Source organism: Limulus polyphemus, unplaced genomic scaffold, assembly GCF_000517525.1.
Source record: "Limulus polyphemus unplaced genomic scaffold, Limulus_polyphemus-2.1.2 Scaffold5736, whole genome shotgun sequence".
NCBI classification, from domain to species: Eukaryota; Metazoa; Arthropoda; class Merostomata; order Xiphosura; family Limulidae; genus Limulus; species Limulus polyphemus.
Genome location: NW_013671346.1, coordinates 25,821 through 40,421, shown reverse-complemented (window position 1 = coordinate 40,421; position 14,601 = coordinate 25,821). Strand labels below are relative to the sequence as shown.

Sequence of the window (14,601 nt, the reverse complement as noted above, 5' to 3'; positions counted from 1 at the left end):
TCTACCAGCCGGTAAACATAGTGTATAAATACTTATGTTCTAACAGGCTATTAGTATGTTGTATAAGTATTTAGGTTACTTCTACCAGCCGGTAAACATAGTGTATAAATACTTATGTTCTAACAGGCTATTAGTATGTTGTATAAGTATTTAGGTTACTTCTAACAGCCGGTAAACATAGTGTATAAATACTTATGTTCTAACAGGCTATTAGTATATTGTATAAGTATTTAGGTTACTTCTAACAACCGGTAAACATACTGTATAAATACTTATGTTCTAACAGGCTATTAGTATGTTGTATAAGTATTTAGGTTACTTCTAACAGCCGGTAAACATAGTGTATAAATACTTATGTTCTAACAGGCTATTAGTATGTTGTATAAGTATTTAGGTTACTTCTAACAACCGGTAAGCATGTTAGATCACTCATGTTCTTTGTAGCAGATAGTTAATAGTGTTATTAATTTATAACAGCCTGCATAACTCAGTTTTATCAGTATTTCTGCTTGAACTCCTGATTCATGAGTTTTAAAAGAGTAATTCTTTTCACAAAATGTTACTTCAATTACGAAAAATGTAATTTGTGTGTAAGGTATGATGTTGATGTTTTGTTATCTAATAATGTAGAGCATAATTGCTCAAGAAAAGCAGACTTAATGTAGTTAGTGATACAAATTTAACATTGTAATAATGTAGAGCATAACTGCTCAAGAAAAGCAGACTTAATGTAGTTAGTGATACAAATTGAACATTGTAATAATGTAGAGCATAACTGCTCAAGAAAAGCAGACTTAATGTGGTTAGTGATTTAACATTCTAGTGAACCTTCCAAAAATTAGTAAACATGTAAACCGAGTGTTGTTTTTATAATCTTTCTCAAAAATAATGCAGGCCACCAATCACGTTACATAAAAATCATCATTTCTTAATAGGCTACCAATCACAGTACATAAAAATCATCATTTCCTAGTAGGCTACCAATCACAGTACATAAAAATCATAATTTCCTAACAGACCACCAATCACAGTACATAAAAATCACTATTTTCTTGCAGGCAACAAATCACGGTACATAAAACTCCTCATTTGGAAGTCAGAACAATAAATGTTTATGAGTAGAGATGCATTATTTTTCAATTATTATAATGTATGTTTTGTTAATAAACATAAAGTTACACAACTGGCTATTTGTGCACTATTCATCGTTGTTACCGAAACCCAATTTTCGCCCTTGAGTTCACCGGAGATCGAAATAAATTGATCTTTACAGTTGGTCAATATTTAATTATACCAAAATTCCCAGGTATATATATATATATAAGGTTTAGTAAGTTATTACAGTTTTTTCTTTGGAACTGAGAGTAAACTACTTATCTAGATCAATCACATTTCTTTAAACTAACGATCGTGGTACTTGTGTTATAACTACCATTATGAATTGTGAGTTTCTAGACATATACCTATTTGTTCAAGATATTTTTGTCACATTTACAAATACCAAAATAAAAGACCCCCAGTTTTTCACTGGTAAGTCAAATGGCTTATAACGCTAAAAACCGTGTTTCGATAACCATGGCGGGCACAACGCAGATAGCCCGTGGTGAAGCTTTGTCTTTAACAATAAACAAACCAATGCAAAATAAACAACACGCTAATAAAAAAACCATTCGTGAACTTAGATGCAGTTAGTAGAGAGACAGAATGGAATAACGAACGTGAATTTGAATAATTTATTCGTAAGAAACAGGCTTGTCATCTTTATGTGATGACGTTCAGACTTTCTTAAGGTAAATTAAAGCCTAGAAGAATGTTGCAATGTCATCCGCCGTGCTGAAAATTTCTACTTTTTCTATTCAACACTGCAGGATATCGTGACTGTGCAGGCAATATTTCAGGCTTTAAGTTTGTTCCTCTACTGCTTAAATGTGCCTACTCTTCTACCAAACTTGTCTGGCTCTTGTTTATAGTTGTCAGAGTTCAGAAGTATAATGCTAAGTTCAGGATTCTAATGATGAAAGCCTTGAATACGTTCGTGATGACCAACATACTGACCACCTCAGGCCCACAAAATATGACCGTTCATTGAAGTGTCGTTAATTTTCTATTACTGCCATTTCACAAGTTTATCAAGCGTAATGGTAAGCTAACTTTACAGAGAAATTCCAAGTAACACTTTAATTAATAGTTAGATATTAACACGACTAGAATTTATTGTGTTCCAGGTTATCAAGCGTAATGGTAAGCTATCTTTACAGAGGAATTCCAAGTAACACTTTAATTAATAGTTAGATATTAACACGACTAGAACTTCTTGTGTTCCAGGTTATCAAGCGTAATGGTAAGCTAATTTTACAGAGGAATTCCAAGTAACACTTTAATTAATAGTTAGATATTAACACGACTAGAACTTATTGTGTTCCAGGTTATCAAGCGTAATGGTAAGCTAACTTTACAGAGGAATTCCAAGTAACACTTTAATTAATAGTTAGATATTAACATTAGTCTTAAACCTCAATAAAGAATATGTTAAAAATACAGGTATTATTAGTCTTAAGTCACAATAAGGAATGTGTTAAAAATAAAGGTATTATTAGTCTTAAACCTCAATAAAGAATATGTTAAAAAATACAGGTATTATTAATCTTAAACATCAATAAATAATATGTAAAAAAACAAAGGTATTACTAGTTATAAGCCACAATAAAGAATATATTAAAAAATATAAGTATTATTAGTCTTAAACCTCAATAAAGAATATGTTAAAAATGCAGGTGTTACCAGTCTTAAGACACAATAAAGAATAGGATAAAAAATGCAGGTGTTACCAGTCTTAAGTCACAATAAGGAATGTGTTAAAAATAAAGGTATTACCAGTCTTAAGCCGCAATAAAGAATAGGATAAAAAATGCAGGTGTTACCAGTCTTAAGCCACAGTAAAGAATATGTTAAAAATGAAATTATTAGAAGTGTAAAGCCACAATAAAGATATACTTATTCGGGTGATAAAGTCTGGAAAGACAGAATGTATAGGTTTATGATAATATATATATATATTTACTCGTCACTTGGCGTGTATAAAATCATTAAGCTAAACCTAGCATTGTACTCTGACAACAATTTATTTTCTAGCCTTCAAATGTTAAGTTAAATATCATTTTCTATTTCTGAAATTATGTTGTCATCCCATTCCTAAGTATATACGTCTATTTTCCTATACCATTGATTATAACTGTGCCTATAATTTCGTTCTTGTGTTCTCCATATTACAGGCATGACTTGTCTTCTTAATCTTAGGATTGTAAGTGTTCCTTCCTAATTACAAACAATATATATATATATATATATATATAGATGGGGTTTCGTATATTTAATACTATAAGTATGCTTTTCTATTTCCAAGATACTATAATTGTGCCCTTCTGTTCCTTAAACTGTGTGTACTGTTCTAGTCCTGATATTGTGTGTGTACTGTTCTAGTCCTGATATTGTGTGTAATGTTCTAGTCCTGATATTGTGTGTGTAATGTTCTAGTCCTGATATTGTGTGTGTACAGTTCTAGTCCTGATATTGTGTGTGTAATGTTTTAGTCCTGATATTGTGTGTGTACTGTTCTAGTTTAGCCCTGATATTGTGTGTGTAATGTTTTAGTCCTGATATTGTGTGTGTGTAATGTTCTAGTCCTGATATTGTGTGTGTGTAATGTTCTAGTCCTGATATTGTGTGTGTACTGTTCTAGTCCTCATATTGGGTATAATGTTCTAGTAGTGGTATTGTGTGTGTAATGTTATATTTCTGATATTGTGTACAATGTTCTATTCTTTATATTGTATATACCAGCTTATACCTGTTAATAAAAGTTTCTGACCTATATCTTATATTATAAGCACGTCTTATCGTTCCTTCGTTGTTAGGAGATCTGTCTACCATTGAAGCTGAAACGTGTTTTTGGTTTTGAAAATTTTCCTGTTTTGAAAGTATTTAACCCAAAACACCTTTTTTTTTGGACTAGCATAACACATCGACAAAATAACACAGCTAAATAGACTTGTTCTAATGCTTGGTGTTGACGTTCGTGGCTGTTTAAAAAAACGACATCAATAACGCAAGTTACTTTGTGTTTTAATTATTGTTTTGGGCTTACAGCTACGTAGTCTTGAAGCCAAAGCCTTATATCATATAGATGCCAAACTGGTTAATTTGGTCAATATAAAGTCATCAATTTGACTCAACTTCTCCGATTTCGGAATAACCTATTTGTGGTGCCTTAGCATAGAAAGGTGTAAATAGAAACAGGCAATATAGCAACTTCTGTGCCTTAACTCGAAGTCAAAAGAACTCTTTCTTATTTCAGGATCTTTAGAATACTTGCAAACAGAAAGTGAAAATTAATCACTGCAATTTTTCATTGAGAACGGTTTTTCCACACACACATGTTCAAAGACGTTTCTACATATTTTTGAAAGGGTAGAAAACACACATTACACACGTTAAACAATAATGTACCAGACTTAATTTATAGAATTGTATTAATGTTGATTGTGTAAATAAGTATTATACTTACATCCACTACATAATTTATAGAATTGCATTAATGTTGATACTTGTTTGATTGTGTAAATAAGTATTATACTTACATCCACTACTTAATTTATAGAATTGTATTAATGTTGATACTTGTTTGATTGTGTAAATAAGTATTATACTTACATCCACTACTTAATTTATAGAATTGTATTAATGTTGATTGTGTAAATAAGTATTATACTTACATCCACTACTTAATTTATAGAATTGTCAAGTATCAACATTAATTTTGATTGTGTAAATAAGTATTATACTTACATCCACTACTTAATTTATAGAACTGTATTAATGTTGATACTTGTTTGATTGTGTAAATAAGTATTATACTTACATCCACTACTTAATTTATACACAACAACTTTCTATATTTAGAAGACATTCTATCTGACTTTCGATACACTGTGGGCAGGAAACTAACTAATTTTGTTTCTTCTGTGATAAATTAGTCAAGAAATACTTATGATTTACATTCAAGGGACTTAGCAAGCGACTGCTGTTCACGTGATAGCTACTAACCTTACTCACAGCGTGCTGGTTCAAGCCCTCCTCCTTCACTGATAAGGTTCATCTTAAGATCGTATCTAAGCATTCCGTGCAGGCATAATAATAGCCACGTGACTTAGTGAAGTGTTACGAATTACGCAGCACTCAATAAACAGTTCTCCAAACCCAAATTGCCTATTCAGAAACTAGGTAATTCACTTGTTTACAGTTCCAGAAAGATTTTTCCTACAATGCGTTTGAGAAAGTTAATAATGTCCAATGATTTTATCTTTGTTGAACACTTTTTGTCCCACTAGAAAGACCCTCTGAAAATATACGAGTGGCTACCTGGGACCCAAGAACGATCAAAGAACGCTAAGTAAAACAACTGGGTTGCTTCTCTTAGCTGGTTTTCTGAAACTTCTGCTTTAATGTTTCATATTGAATTAAAAAAAACAACATTTTGTTGTTGAGTTACAGCGGATAATTTCTTTTCTCTAAACGAGTGGGGTTAAATTTTAATCATAACAAAATTTTGGAATTACTGACGTTACAGAAATTACAAGAATTAAGAAGAACTGTTGTTTCAAAATGAAACAAACACATCAATGTCTGTGTTCGAATTTATATACATTCTCCGCTGTAGTATACCAATTTTATTATTTATTATCATACTTTTATGATAAATTATTCTATAAAACTAAGCATTGAAGCTTATTGTTTGAAGCATAGTAAGATAAGATTCATAGGGCGTGATTACTCTACCTTAAAACTATATCATAAACTATTCTATAAAACTAAGCATTGAAGCTTATTGTTTGAAGCATAGTAAGATAAGACTCATAGGGCGTGATTACTCTACCTTAAAACTATATCATAAACTATTCTATAAAACTAAGCATTGAAGTTTATTGTTTGAAGCATAGTAAGATAAGACTCATAGGGCGTGATTACTCTACTTTAAAACTATATCACAGCAAGATGTTACACTGAGCTCTATGTCCAGATTGTTTAATATAAACAAAATAGTTATATACATTTTTCCCCGAGGCAAAGTTAAAAGTTATATGAATCCAGAGTTCGTGTTATTGTTGTTTTCTTATTACAAAGCTACATAATGGGCTCTTTGTATTCTGTCTACCGTAGGGAATCAAACCTCAGATTTTAGCATTTTTAGCCCTATACTTACCTCTGACCCACCGAGGTGACGAATACACAGTTCTAAAGAATAGGTCAGTATAACACATGTATGTAAATAGTATCCGATAGTCCTGAACACAATGTCTTTAGAGGTAAGAATCTTCTGATGTAAGGTGTTAATTGTCCTCAGTGTTTTCAACGTACCTGGAGATTCCTAAATAAATTTACATCAGTATGAGAGGGGGGAAAGACGATCCAATGTCTCTAACTTGCGCCCTGTAAACAGATAATTTTTTGTTTTTTAAACTTAAGTGAACAAGATCAATCTTCAGAGGATATCCAGTGCTTTTAACTAATTTTACATGCAGTTCAACATGCTATTTAAACTGAGGTTAACAAGAACAATCTTCAGAGGATATCCAGTGGTTTTAAATAATTTTAATTGCAGTTCAGCATGCTTTTTAAACTGAGGTTAACAAGAACAATCTTCAGAGGATATCCAGTGCTTTTAAATAATTTTAATTGCAGCTCAACTTGCTAATAAAACCGGCAAAGGACTTCTAATAAAATACACAAATATTTCTATAATAAATTCATCTTTTAAAACATTTACAGTACACCAATACTTCTACAGCAACTTCATACTTCAAAACATTTACAATACACAAATATTTCTATAATAAATTCATCTTTTAAAACATTTACAGTACACCAATACTTCTACAGCAACTTCATACTTCAAAACATTTACAATACACAAATATTTCTACAGTAAATTCATCCTTCAAAACATTTACAGTACACAAATATTTCTACAGTAAATTCATCCTTCAAATTTACAGTACACAAATATGTCTACAATAAATTCATCCTTCAAAACATGTACAGTACACAAATATTTCTACAATAAGTTCATCCTTTAAAACATTTACAGTACACAAGTATTTCTACACTAAATTCATCCTTCAAAACATTTACAGTACACAAATATTTCTAAAATAAGTTCATCCTTCAAAACATTTACAGTATACAAATATTTCTACAATAAATTCATCCTTCAAAACATTTACAGTACACAAATATTTCTAAAATAAGTTCATCTTTCAAAACATCGACAATACACAAATATTTCTATAATAAGTTCATCCTTCAAAACATTTAAGTACTTTGAAAGAGTGTCTATAGATTAGATCGTTTCTAACTTTATTTCATAAGGTCTAGTTATAAGTTATTTACAAAAAGAACACCTTAATTACAATGTTAATGAACATACTACGCAGGACAGTCATAAAATCTTGTTCGTATACAACATTCGGATACAAGGTCCATCATCCCTGAAGGTGTATAACGTCAGAGCAAAGTAATCTTCAGATACCACTCACAGCTAAATAAAGATCACGTCTGAATCAGTGATGAGAGAAAAGATAAGAAAAAATATTTTATCGGAAGAGTATTAGTTTACGACATAAAGGTGACAAATGTAGACCTACAATGACAAAGATAATACATTAAGATCACATCATAGGACAAACGATTTGTTTCTCAGAGAAACAGGAGTTCAAACGATCTTGAGAATATCACTCTATATTGTTAATCCTCAAATAAAAAGAACACCTCACAACAACTTACTCACTCATTTGTTCACCTCACATTACTCGCCTCTGTCCACTGCGGCTCGAGATCAAAGTGTGTACAAGATAGCATTTAGACTTACTGTGTTGTGCATAAGTGAAACGTGGTACTTCAAAACAATATAACATCAGTAAACGTTTTATCAAATATTGTAACAATGCTACTTCAAATCAAGTATTTCTCACTAAATTAGAGGATTATGGAAAAGTTAAGTTAAGAAGCAATGGATTTAGTATTTCGTACTGAATACTGGAGCATGGAAGTGAGTTATTACTTGAAAATGATCCATATTCAGAATATAAAATATAATATAAACAGAGCTATCAAGCATTATCAGAGTAAATTATTTTCCAAACAAATCAGCTACAAAGTAATACTTGTAACATAAGTAAACGTTTTATCAAATATTGTAACAATGGTACTTCAAAACAATGTAACATCAGTAAACGTTTTATCAAATATTGTAACAATAATAAACGTTTGGCTTCAAAGACACAACAAAGGTCAACACATCTCACTAAATTAGAGGAATACCAGAATAATCAACTTTTGGCTTCAAAGACACAACAAAGGTCAACACATGCAAAGGTCACCACATCTCACTAAATTAGAATACAAGAATAATCAACTTTTGGCTTCAAAGACACAACAAAGGTCAACACATCTCACTAAATTAGAGGAATACCAGAATAATCAACTTTTAGCTTCATAGACACAGCAAAGGTCAACACATCTCACTAAATTAGAGGAATACCAGAATTGTGTCTTTGAAGCCAAAAGTTGATTATTCTTGTATTCCTCTAATTTAGTGAGATGTGTTGACCTTTGCTGTGTCTATGAAGCCAAAAGTTAATTACTGTTTTACTTCTTGTTCCTGTGCTATTTTACATCCACTGCTAATCTGGCTTCATATTGATGAATTACAGTGAAGTGTTGTGCCAAAATAGAAACCTGAATTATATGAAAATGTTGTACAACAATTTTAATCTTGAAATATGGATTACTTAAGAGTGTTGTACCAATAATTTCTAAATTGAAACCTAAGAATTGTAAATTGTTGAGGAACTACAAGATCAACTATAAGGGGTGAGCCAAATTTAATTCAATGTTTTTACAATCAGTTTGAGAAACAAAGATCAACTATAAGGGGTGAGCTAAGTTAATTCAATGTTTTTACAATCGGTTTGAGAAACATGTGAAGTTAAAAGATCAACCATAAAGGGTGGGCCAAATTTAATTCAATGTTTTTACAATCAGTTTGAGAAACATGTGAAGTTAAAAGATCAACTATAAGGAGTGGGCCAAATTTAACTCAATGTTTTTACAATCGGTTTGAGAAACATGTGAAGTTAAAAGATCAACTATAAGGGGTGGGCCAAATTTAATTCAATGTTTTACAAACATTTGAAGTTCTTGGTTATTTAATATAATTTTGTTATTTTTTGTCCATCAGAGAATATCTAAATCATACTTGTCTCATGTTTGTTTATGAAAATAAAGAGGTACTATTAACTACATAAACTTACCTCTACCGCTGGAGGCGTGGTTAAGAATGGGATTATACTATAGTATTTAAATTTTAACATGAACTTTTGACGTCATTCCAGTTTCTTACGTATATATTCTCAGGTAAACTCATGAGTTAAAACTTCAAAACCAAGTTCGAAATGTAACTTATAGCTTTGATGTACTGATTACCTGGAGTTAAAATAAAACCTCCAAGTAATTCGAAACGTCATGATAAAAGATAAGATAAAATGATAAGAGAATATCGTCTTACAACCTACAGTTATTACTACTACATGAACAAAATACAGCCTAAAGTTATCACTACTAAATGAACAAAATACAGCCTAAAGTTATCACTACTAAATGAACAAAATACAGCCTAAATCTATCACTACTAAATGAACAAAATACAGCCTAAAGTTATCACTACTAAATGAACAAAATACAGCCTAAAGTTATCACTACTAAATGAACAAAATACAGCCTAAATCTATCACTACTAAATGAACAAAATACAGCCTAAATCTATCACTACTACATGAACAAAATACAGCCTAAAGTTATCACTACTAAATGAACAAAATACAGCCTAAAGTTATCACTACTAAATGAACAAAATACAGCCTAAAGTTATCACTACTAAATGAACAAAATACAGCCTAAAGTTATCACTACTACATGAACAAAATACAGCCTAAATCTATCTCTACTACATGAACAAAATACAGCCTAAATCTATCACTACTAAATGAACAAAATACAGCCTAAACTATTACATAAAAGTACTCAAATCTCTTTTTAAATGTACTGTCAGTAAGAAATTTATCACAACTAGACTGAGGACTGGAAAATGCAAATTAACCTGTAAGTTGCTGTAATTCTCCCGAAAAGTAAAAAAAAAAAAAAGTAATAACAAAAAATATTTGATGAGTATGTTGTAAGTACTAAATGGCATTCCTATTCTCTGTTCATGTAGTAGTGAACATCCCTATTCTCTATTCGTGTAGTAGTGAACATCCCCATTCTCTGTTCATGTAGTAGTGAGCATTCATACTCTCTGTTCATGTAGTAGTGAACATTCTTACTCTCTGTTCATGTAGTAGTGAACATTCTTACTCTCTGTTCATGTAGTAGTGAACATCCCCATTCTCTGTTCATGTAGTAGTGAACATTCATACTCTCTGTTCATGTAGTAGTGAACATTCCTACTCTCTGTTTATATGGTACTCTCTGTTCGTTAGGTTTGTTTGTTTGTTTTGAATTTCGCGCAAAGCTACACGAGGACTATCTGCGCTAGCCGTCCCTAATTTAGCAGTGTAAGACTAGAGGGAAGGCAACTCTTGGGCTACTCTTTTACCAACGAATAATGGGATTGACCGTCACATTATAACGCCCCCACGGCTGAAAGGGCGAGCATGTTTGGTGTGACGGGGATTCGAACCCGCGACCCTCAGATTGCGAGTCGAGTGCCTTAACCACCTGGCCATGCCGGGCCCTGTTCGTTAGGAACAATACATCAAGTAGAAACAGCTCCCTTGTATTTAACTAATCACGAAGTGTTTATTATTTTCCTTTCTAAGGTGAGTTAAATTAAATAGTTTTAGAATATTTGCTGCAATGAAGAACGAGTCTAGGAACAGTGAAAACAATTGTCATTAATTTATATTCTTAGTTAGGCATCAGTGACGTAAGCAACAACAAAATTTACCACCAACAGTGTACGTGTGTAGTTTCTACATACAGTCACTAACATAATTAATATTTAGGGCTTTCTGACTGAGTAGTGAAATGTAACGTACCACCTAGTGGGATATAATAATGTTTCTCTTTCGTGTAGTTGATTTCCCCGCTCTGTAAATGTCAAGATGATTGAGCTCATTTTAAAGTTACAAGTTGGTGGTCCTGCCACCTGGTGATAACTTCATGAAATAGGTTTTCTAGTTAATAAGGTATGAAAAAACGAGAGGGGTGATTTCATTACCTTAAGTGTCTGTGATCAGAGTTGTAATGAATATGAGCTTGAAGATTTGTCTGGCTTCTGATCTCTGGTTGAATGATTTACTGTACCATAGCTACATGTGTCTTTAACGCGACTTTAATTCTGAAAGCTTATTATATAGACAAACACGTAATTTCAACGTGTTTTCACGCTAGTTTGTACACAGAGCTTCCCAAACTGCCACGCGGTGGTAAGTTAGAAAAACGTTTTTTTTATGTAAATAGATTAGAAAAGGTTTAGTTTAGAAGTGTGAAAATGCTGGAATAAATATTAATAAAAATAATAAAATAAAATATTGTCAGTCAATCTACATTCCCAGCACGTTTGATGAAATTCGGTTTCATAATAGTACGCTTTTTTTAGAGAATAATTGAATAGCACAACAGAATACCGGACAACGGTCATCACATATTCCATTAATTGACGTGGATTCTTTCGAAAAATTCCACGAGTGTTTCCTAGATTTAGCACTGTCATGAAACTTACTGACTTGAGCTCACTCCAGCAGTTTAAGTCCGTTACGTGGCGCTCCACTGAACCAGGAACTTTTCTCATTATACTGGCACATAAAAACATAAAATACAGCTCCCGGGTATAATTAGATGCAGGCCTTGGTAGCTGGGCCATTTTTCACGTTTGCGCATTTCAACAAAAATTCTTTAGTTGGTCACCAATTCTAGATAAAAGTTGTACTGACAGTGACGGCAACAGAAGAGTTGGAACCCTACGTCAACTGTAGAGGCTGATCATTGGATGAAACCTCCCCCATAGCGCTCTGATTTGATACCTAGGTTATGCAGAGGAGTCCCCAGTGGGAGCAGCTAGCCAATGAGCAGTGTCTGTAGGTTGACAGCCACACGACACAGAGCAAAAAAAACCGAACCTTTGCCAGAGCAGGTCAGAGGGAACCATCGAACGAAGGGCAGTTGCTTTACTGCCAGAGCTTCGTAGAGTGGGGGTTTCTTTAACCGTCTAAAACGTAATATTTTTTGCCGAAGCTGAAACCCTTCAGTCTCTGGCAGTAACGCTCTGACTGCTTTTCTTTATAAAACATCAACATGAAAGGAAGTGAAAAATGGGGTTCGGTAGCATAAAGCGCGAGTAGCAGCAGCGTTGTAGAATAGAACGTTCATTCCCCTCATCCATGACTGTGCGCGCGCCGTTGTTCGTCAGACTTTGAGTCGCGTAACCCTAACTGCCGAGCTCTGTGTGTGAAGATGCATTAACGGCGTGGTTTGCAGTTGCGACACTGCTATTCTTATTTCTATATAAGGAGGGAAAAAAAAGCAGTTTTCAACATTTTATCGAGCTACATCTGCTGGTCAAGGAAGTAAGACAATTCCTTTTCACCTTAACATTGTTAAGTGTAAAGAGCTGAACAAGAGTGTAAGCTTTTAAATATAGAATTTTATATTCGAAAATTGTGAAAGAACGATTTTTAATTTGCTATTTCTTCGAGTCAGTGGTACCACCCCTACGAAGTCGTTGGATTTGGATCACACACATCATAGTTACATTGACTTGAAAGGGCCACTGATCTATTGTAGTGAACACTCCAATCTGAAACAGTGATCGGTGCAGTAAGAGATTATTGTTATCTTAAACAGATTGGTGTACAGAATTTACGACGAAGACCGAGGAGAAACAAAGGTGGGCCAGAAAAACTTTATAGTCGACATTTAATTAAATATAAAAATAGCAAGTAACGTGGTGTTCAGATTACGTAAACATCAGACTAATAACGTGATATTCAGATCACGTAAAAATCAGACTAAAATACGAAATGTGGAGTTTTTCTCTTTGAAACAAACCACGGACAAAGTAATAATTAAAGCTCATAACGTTTTTTCAAATGACAGATTCAGAGTGAGGAGCAAACCTATAATTTTTACGTGAAAATATTTCTTTAACCGACGGTAAGTTTTGGTTTTGTATTTTCAAGAGTAAGGATTTTATATTAAAAGCCAAAGTTTAACTAAAGAAAAGTAACGTTTCTTTTAAATCATTTTAAAGATGACAGAAGTGAGTAGAGTTTCTTCTGCTCGTGGATACAACGTTAATATGTTTGTTAAACAGTTAGATATTTGTTCTCGAGAATAGTCTACAGAAAAAAAGAGTAACGAAATTTAGTTTTCTCTAGAAGTGTTTAAAAAACATAATGAAAGAACATAAAACATAAATAATTTATGTTTGAAACGTTAGACAAAGAAAAATGTTTTAAACCATTCATTTGAAAAAAACAGCCCAAGAAATATATTTGATACTGGTAGTCGTAGATTTTTTAATAAGAAAATACAACAGATTTTTCTACCACATGGCGTTTCTTTATTAAACATGATGCACATGAAAACAATATAAAAATATGAAATTTTCTTTATTACATGTGACAACTTCAGATTAAAAAACTTTGGTGAATTTGTCAAAAGTTTTTATCTCCAAATATTAGAGAAAATTATCTTGGAACAAAATATCAGACTGAAACACGGTTGGATGAGAAATAATATTGTGGGAAGAATGACATAATCAACCTTTTAAGTCTATGAAAAACACGCAGTCAAGTTATTGTAAATACATGAAAAACACACAGCCAAGTTATTGTAAATACATGAAAAACACGCAGTCAAGTTATTGTAAATACATGAAAAACACACAGTCAAGTTATTGTAAATACATGAAAAACACACAGTCAAGTTATTGTAAATACATGAAAAACACACAGTCAAGTTATTGTAAATACATGAAAAATACACAGTCAAGTTATTGTAAATACATGAAAAACACGCAGTCAAGTTATTGTAAATAGATGAAAACACACAGTCAAGTTATTATAAATACATGAAAAACACACAGTCAAGTTATTGTAAATACATGAAAAACACTCAGTCAAGTTATTGTAAATACATGAAAAACACACAGTCAAGTTATTGTAAATACATGAAAAACACACAGTCAAGTTATTGTAAATACATGAAAAATACACAGTCAAGTTATTGTAAATACATGAAAAATACGCAGTCAAGTTATTGTAAATACATGAAAAATACGCAGTCAAGTTATTGTAAATACATGAAAAACACGCAGTCAAGTTATTGTAAATACATGAAAAACACACAGTCAAGTTATTGTAAATACATGAAAAACACACAGTCAAGTTATTGTAAATATATGAAAAATACACAGTCAAGTTATTGTAAATACATGAAAACACTCAGTCAAGTTATTGTAAATACATGAAAAATACGCAGTCAAGT

General features: G+C 32.2%; 1 protein-coding gene across 4 annotated transcripts in view; it reads right to left on the bottom strand.

Annotated features, from left to right (window-relative positions):
- The window catches only part of LOC111089272, a 13,614-nt gene extending 1,554 nt beyond the window's left edge, over positions 1 to 12,060 (bottom strand). Inside the window, exons 1-2 of one of the 4 annotated variants that reach the window (XM_022401460.1) lie at positions 11,837 to 12,060; positions 6,260 to 6,424 (exon numbers count right to left, since the gene is read on the bottom strand). In XM_022401460.1, coding sequence (XP_022257168.1) covers positions 6,260 to 6,424; positions 11,837 to 11,977 — 306 coding nt within the window. In that variant the 5' untranslated portion in view covers positions 11,978 to 12,060. Of the gene's footprint in view, positions 1 to 5,103; positions 5,502 to 6,259; positions 6,425 to 11,836 lie in introns of those variants that run through there. The other 3 variants (XR_002613558.1, XR_002613557.1, XR_002613559.1) reach the window with 3 other exon arrangements.
- Positions 12,061 to 14,601: the final 2,541 nt, after the last annotated feature.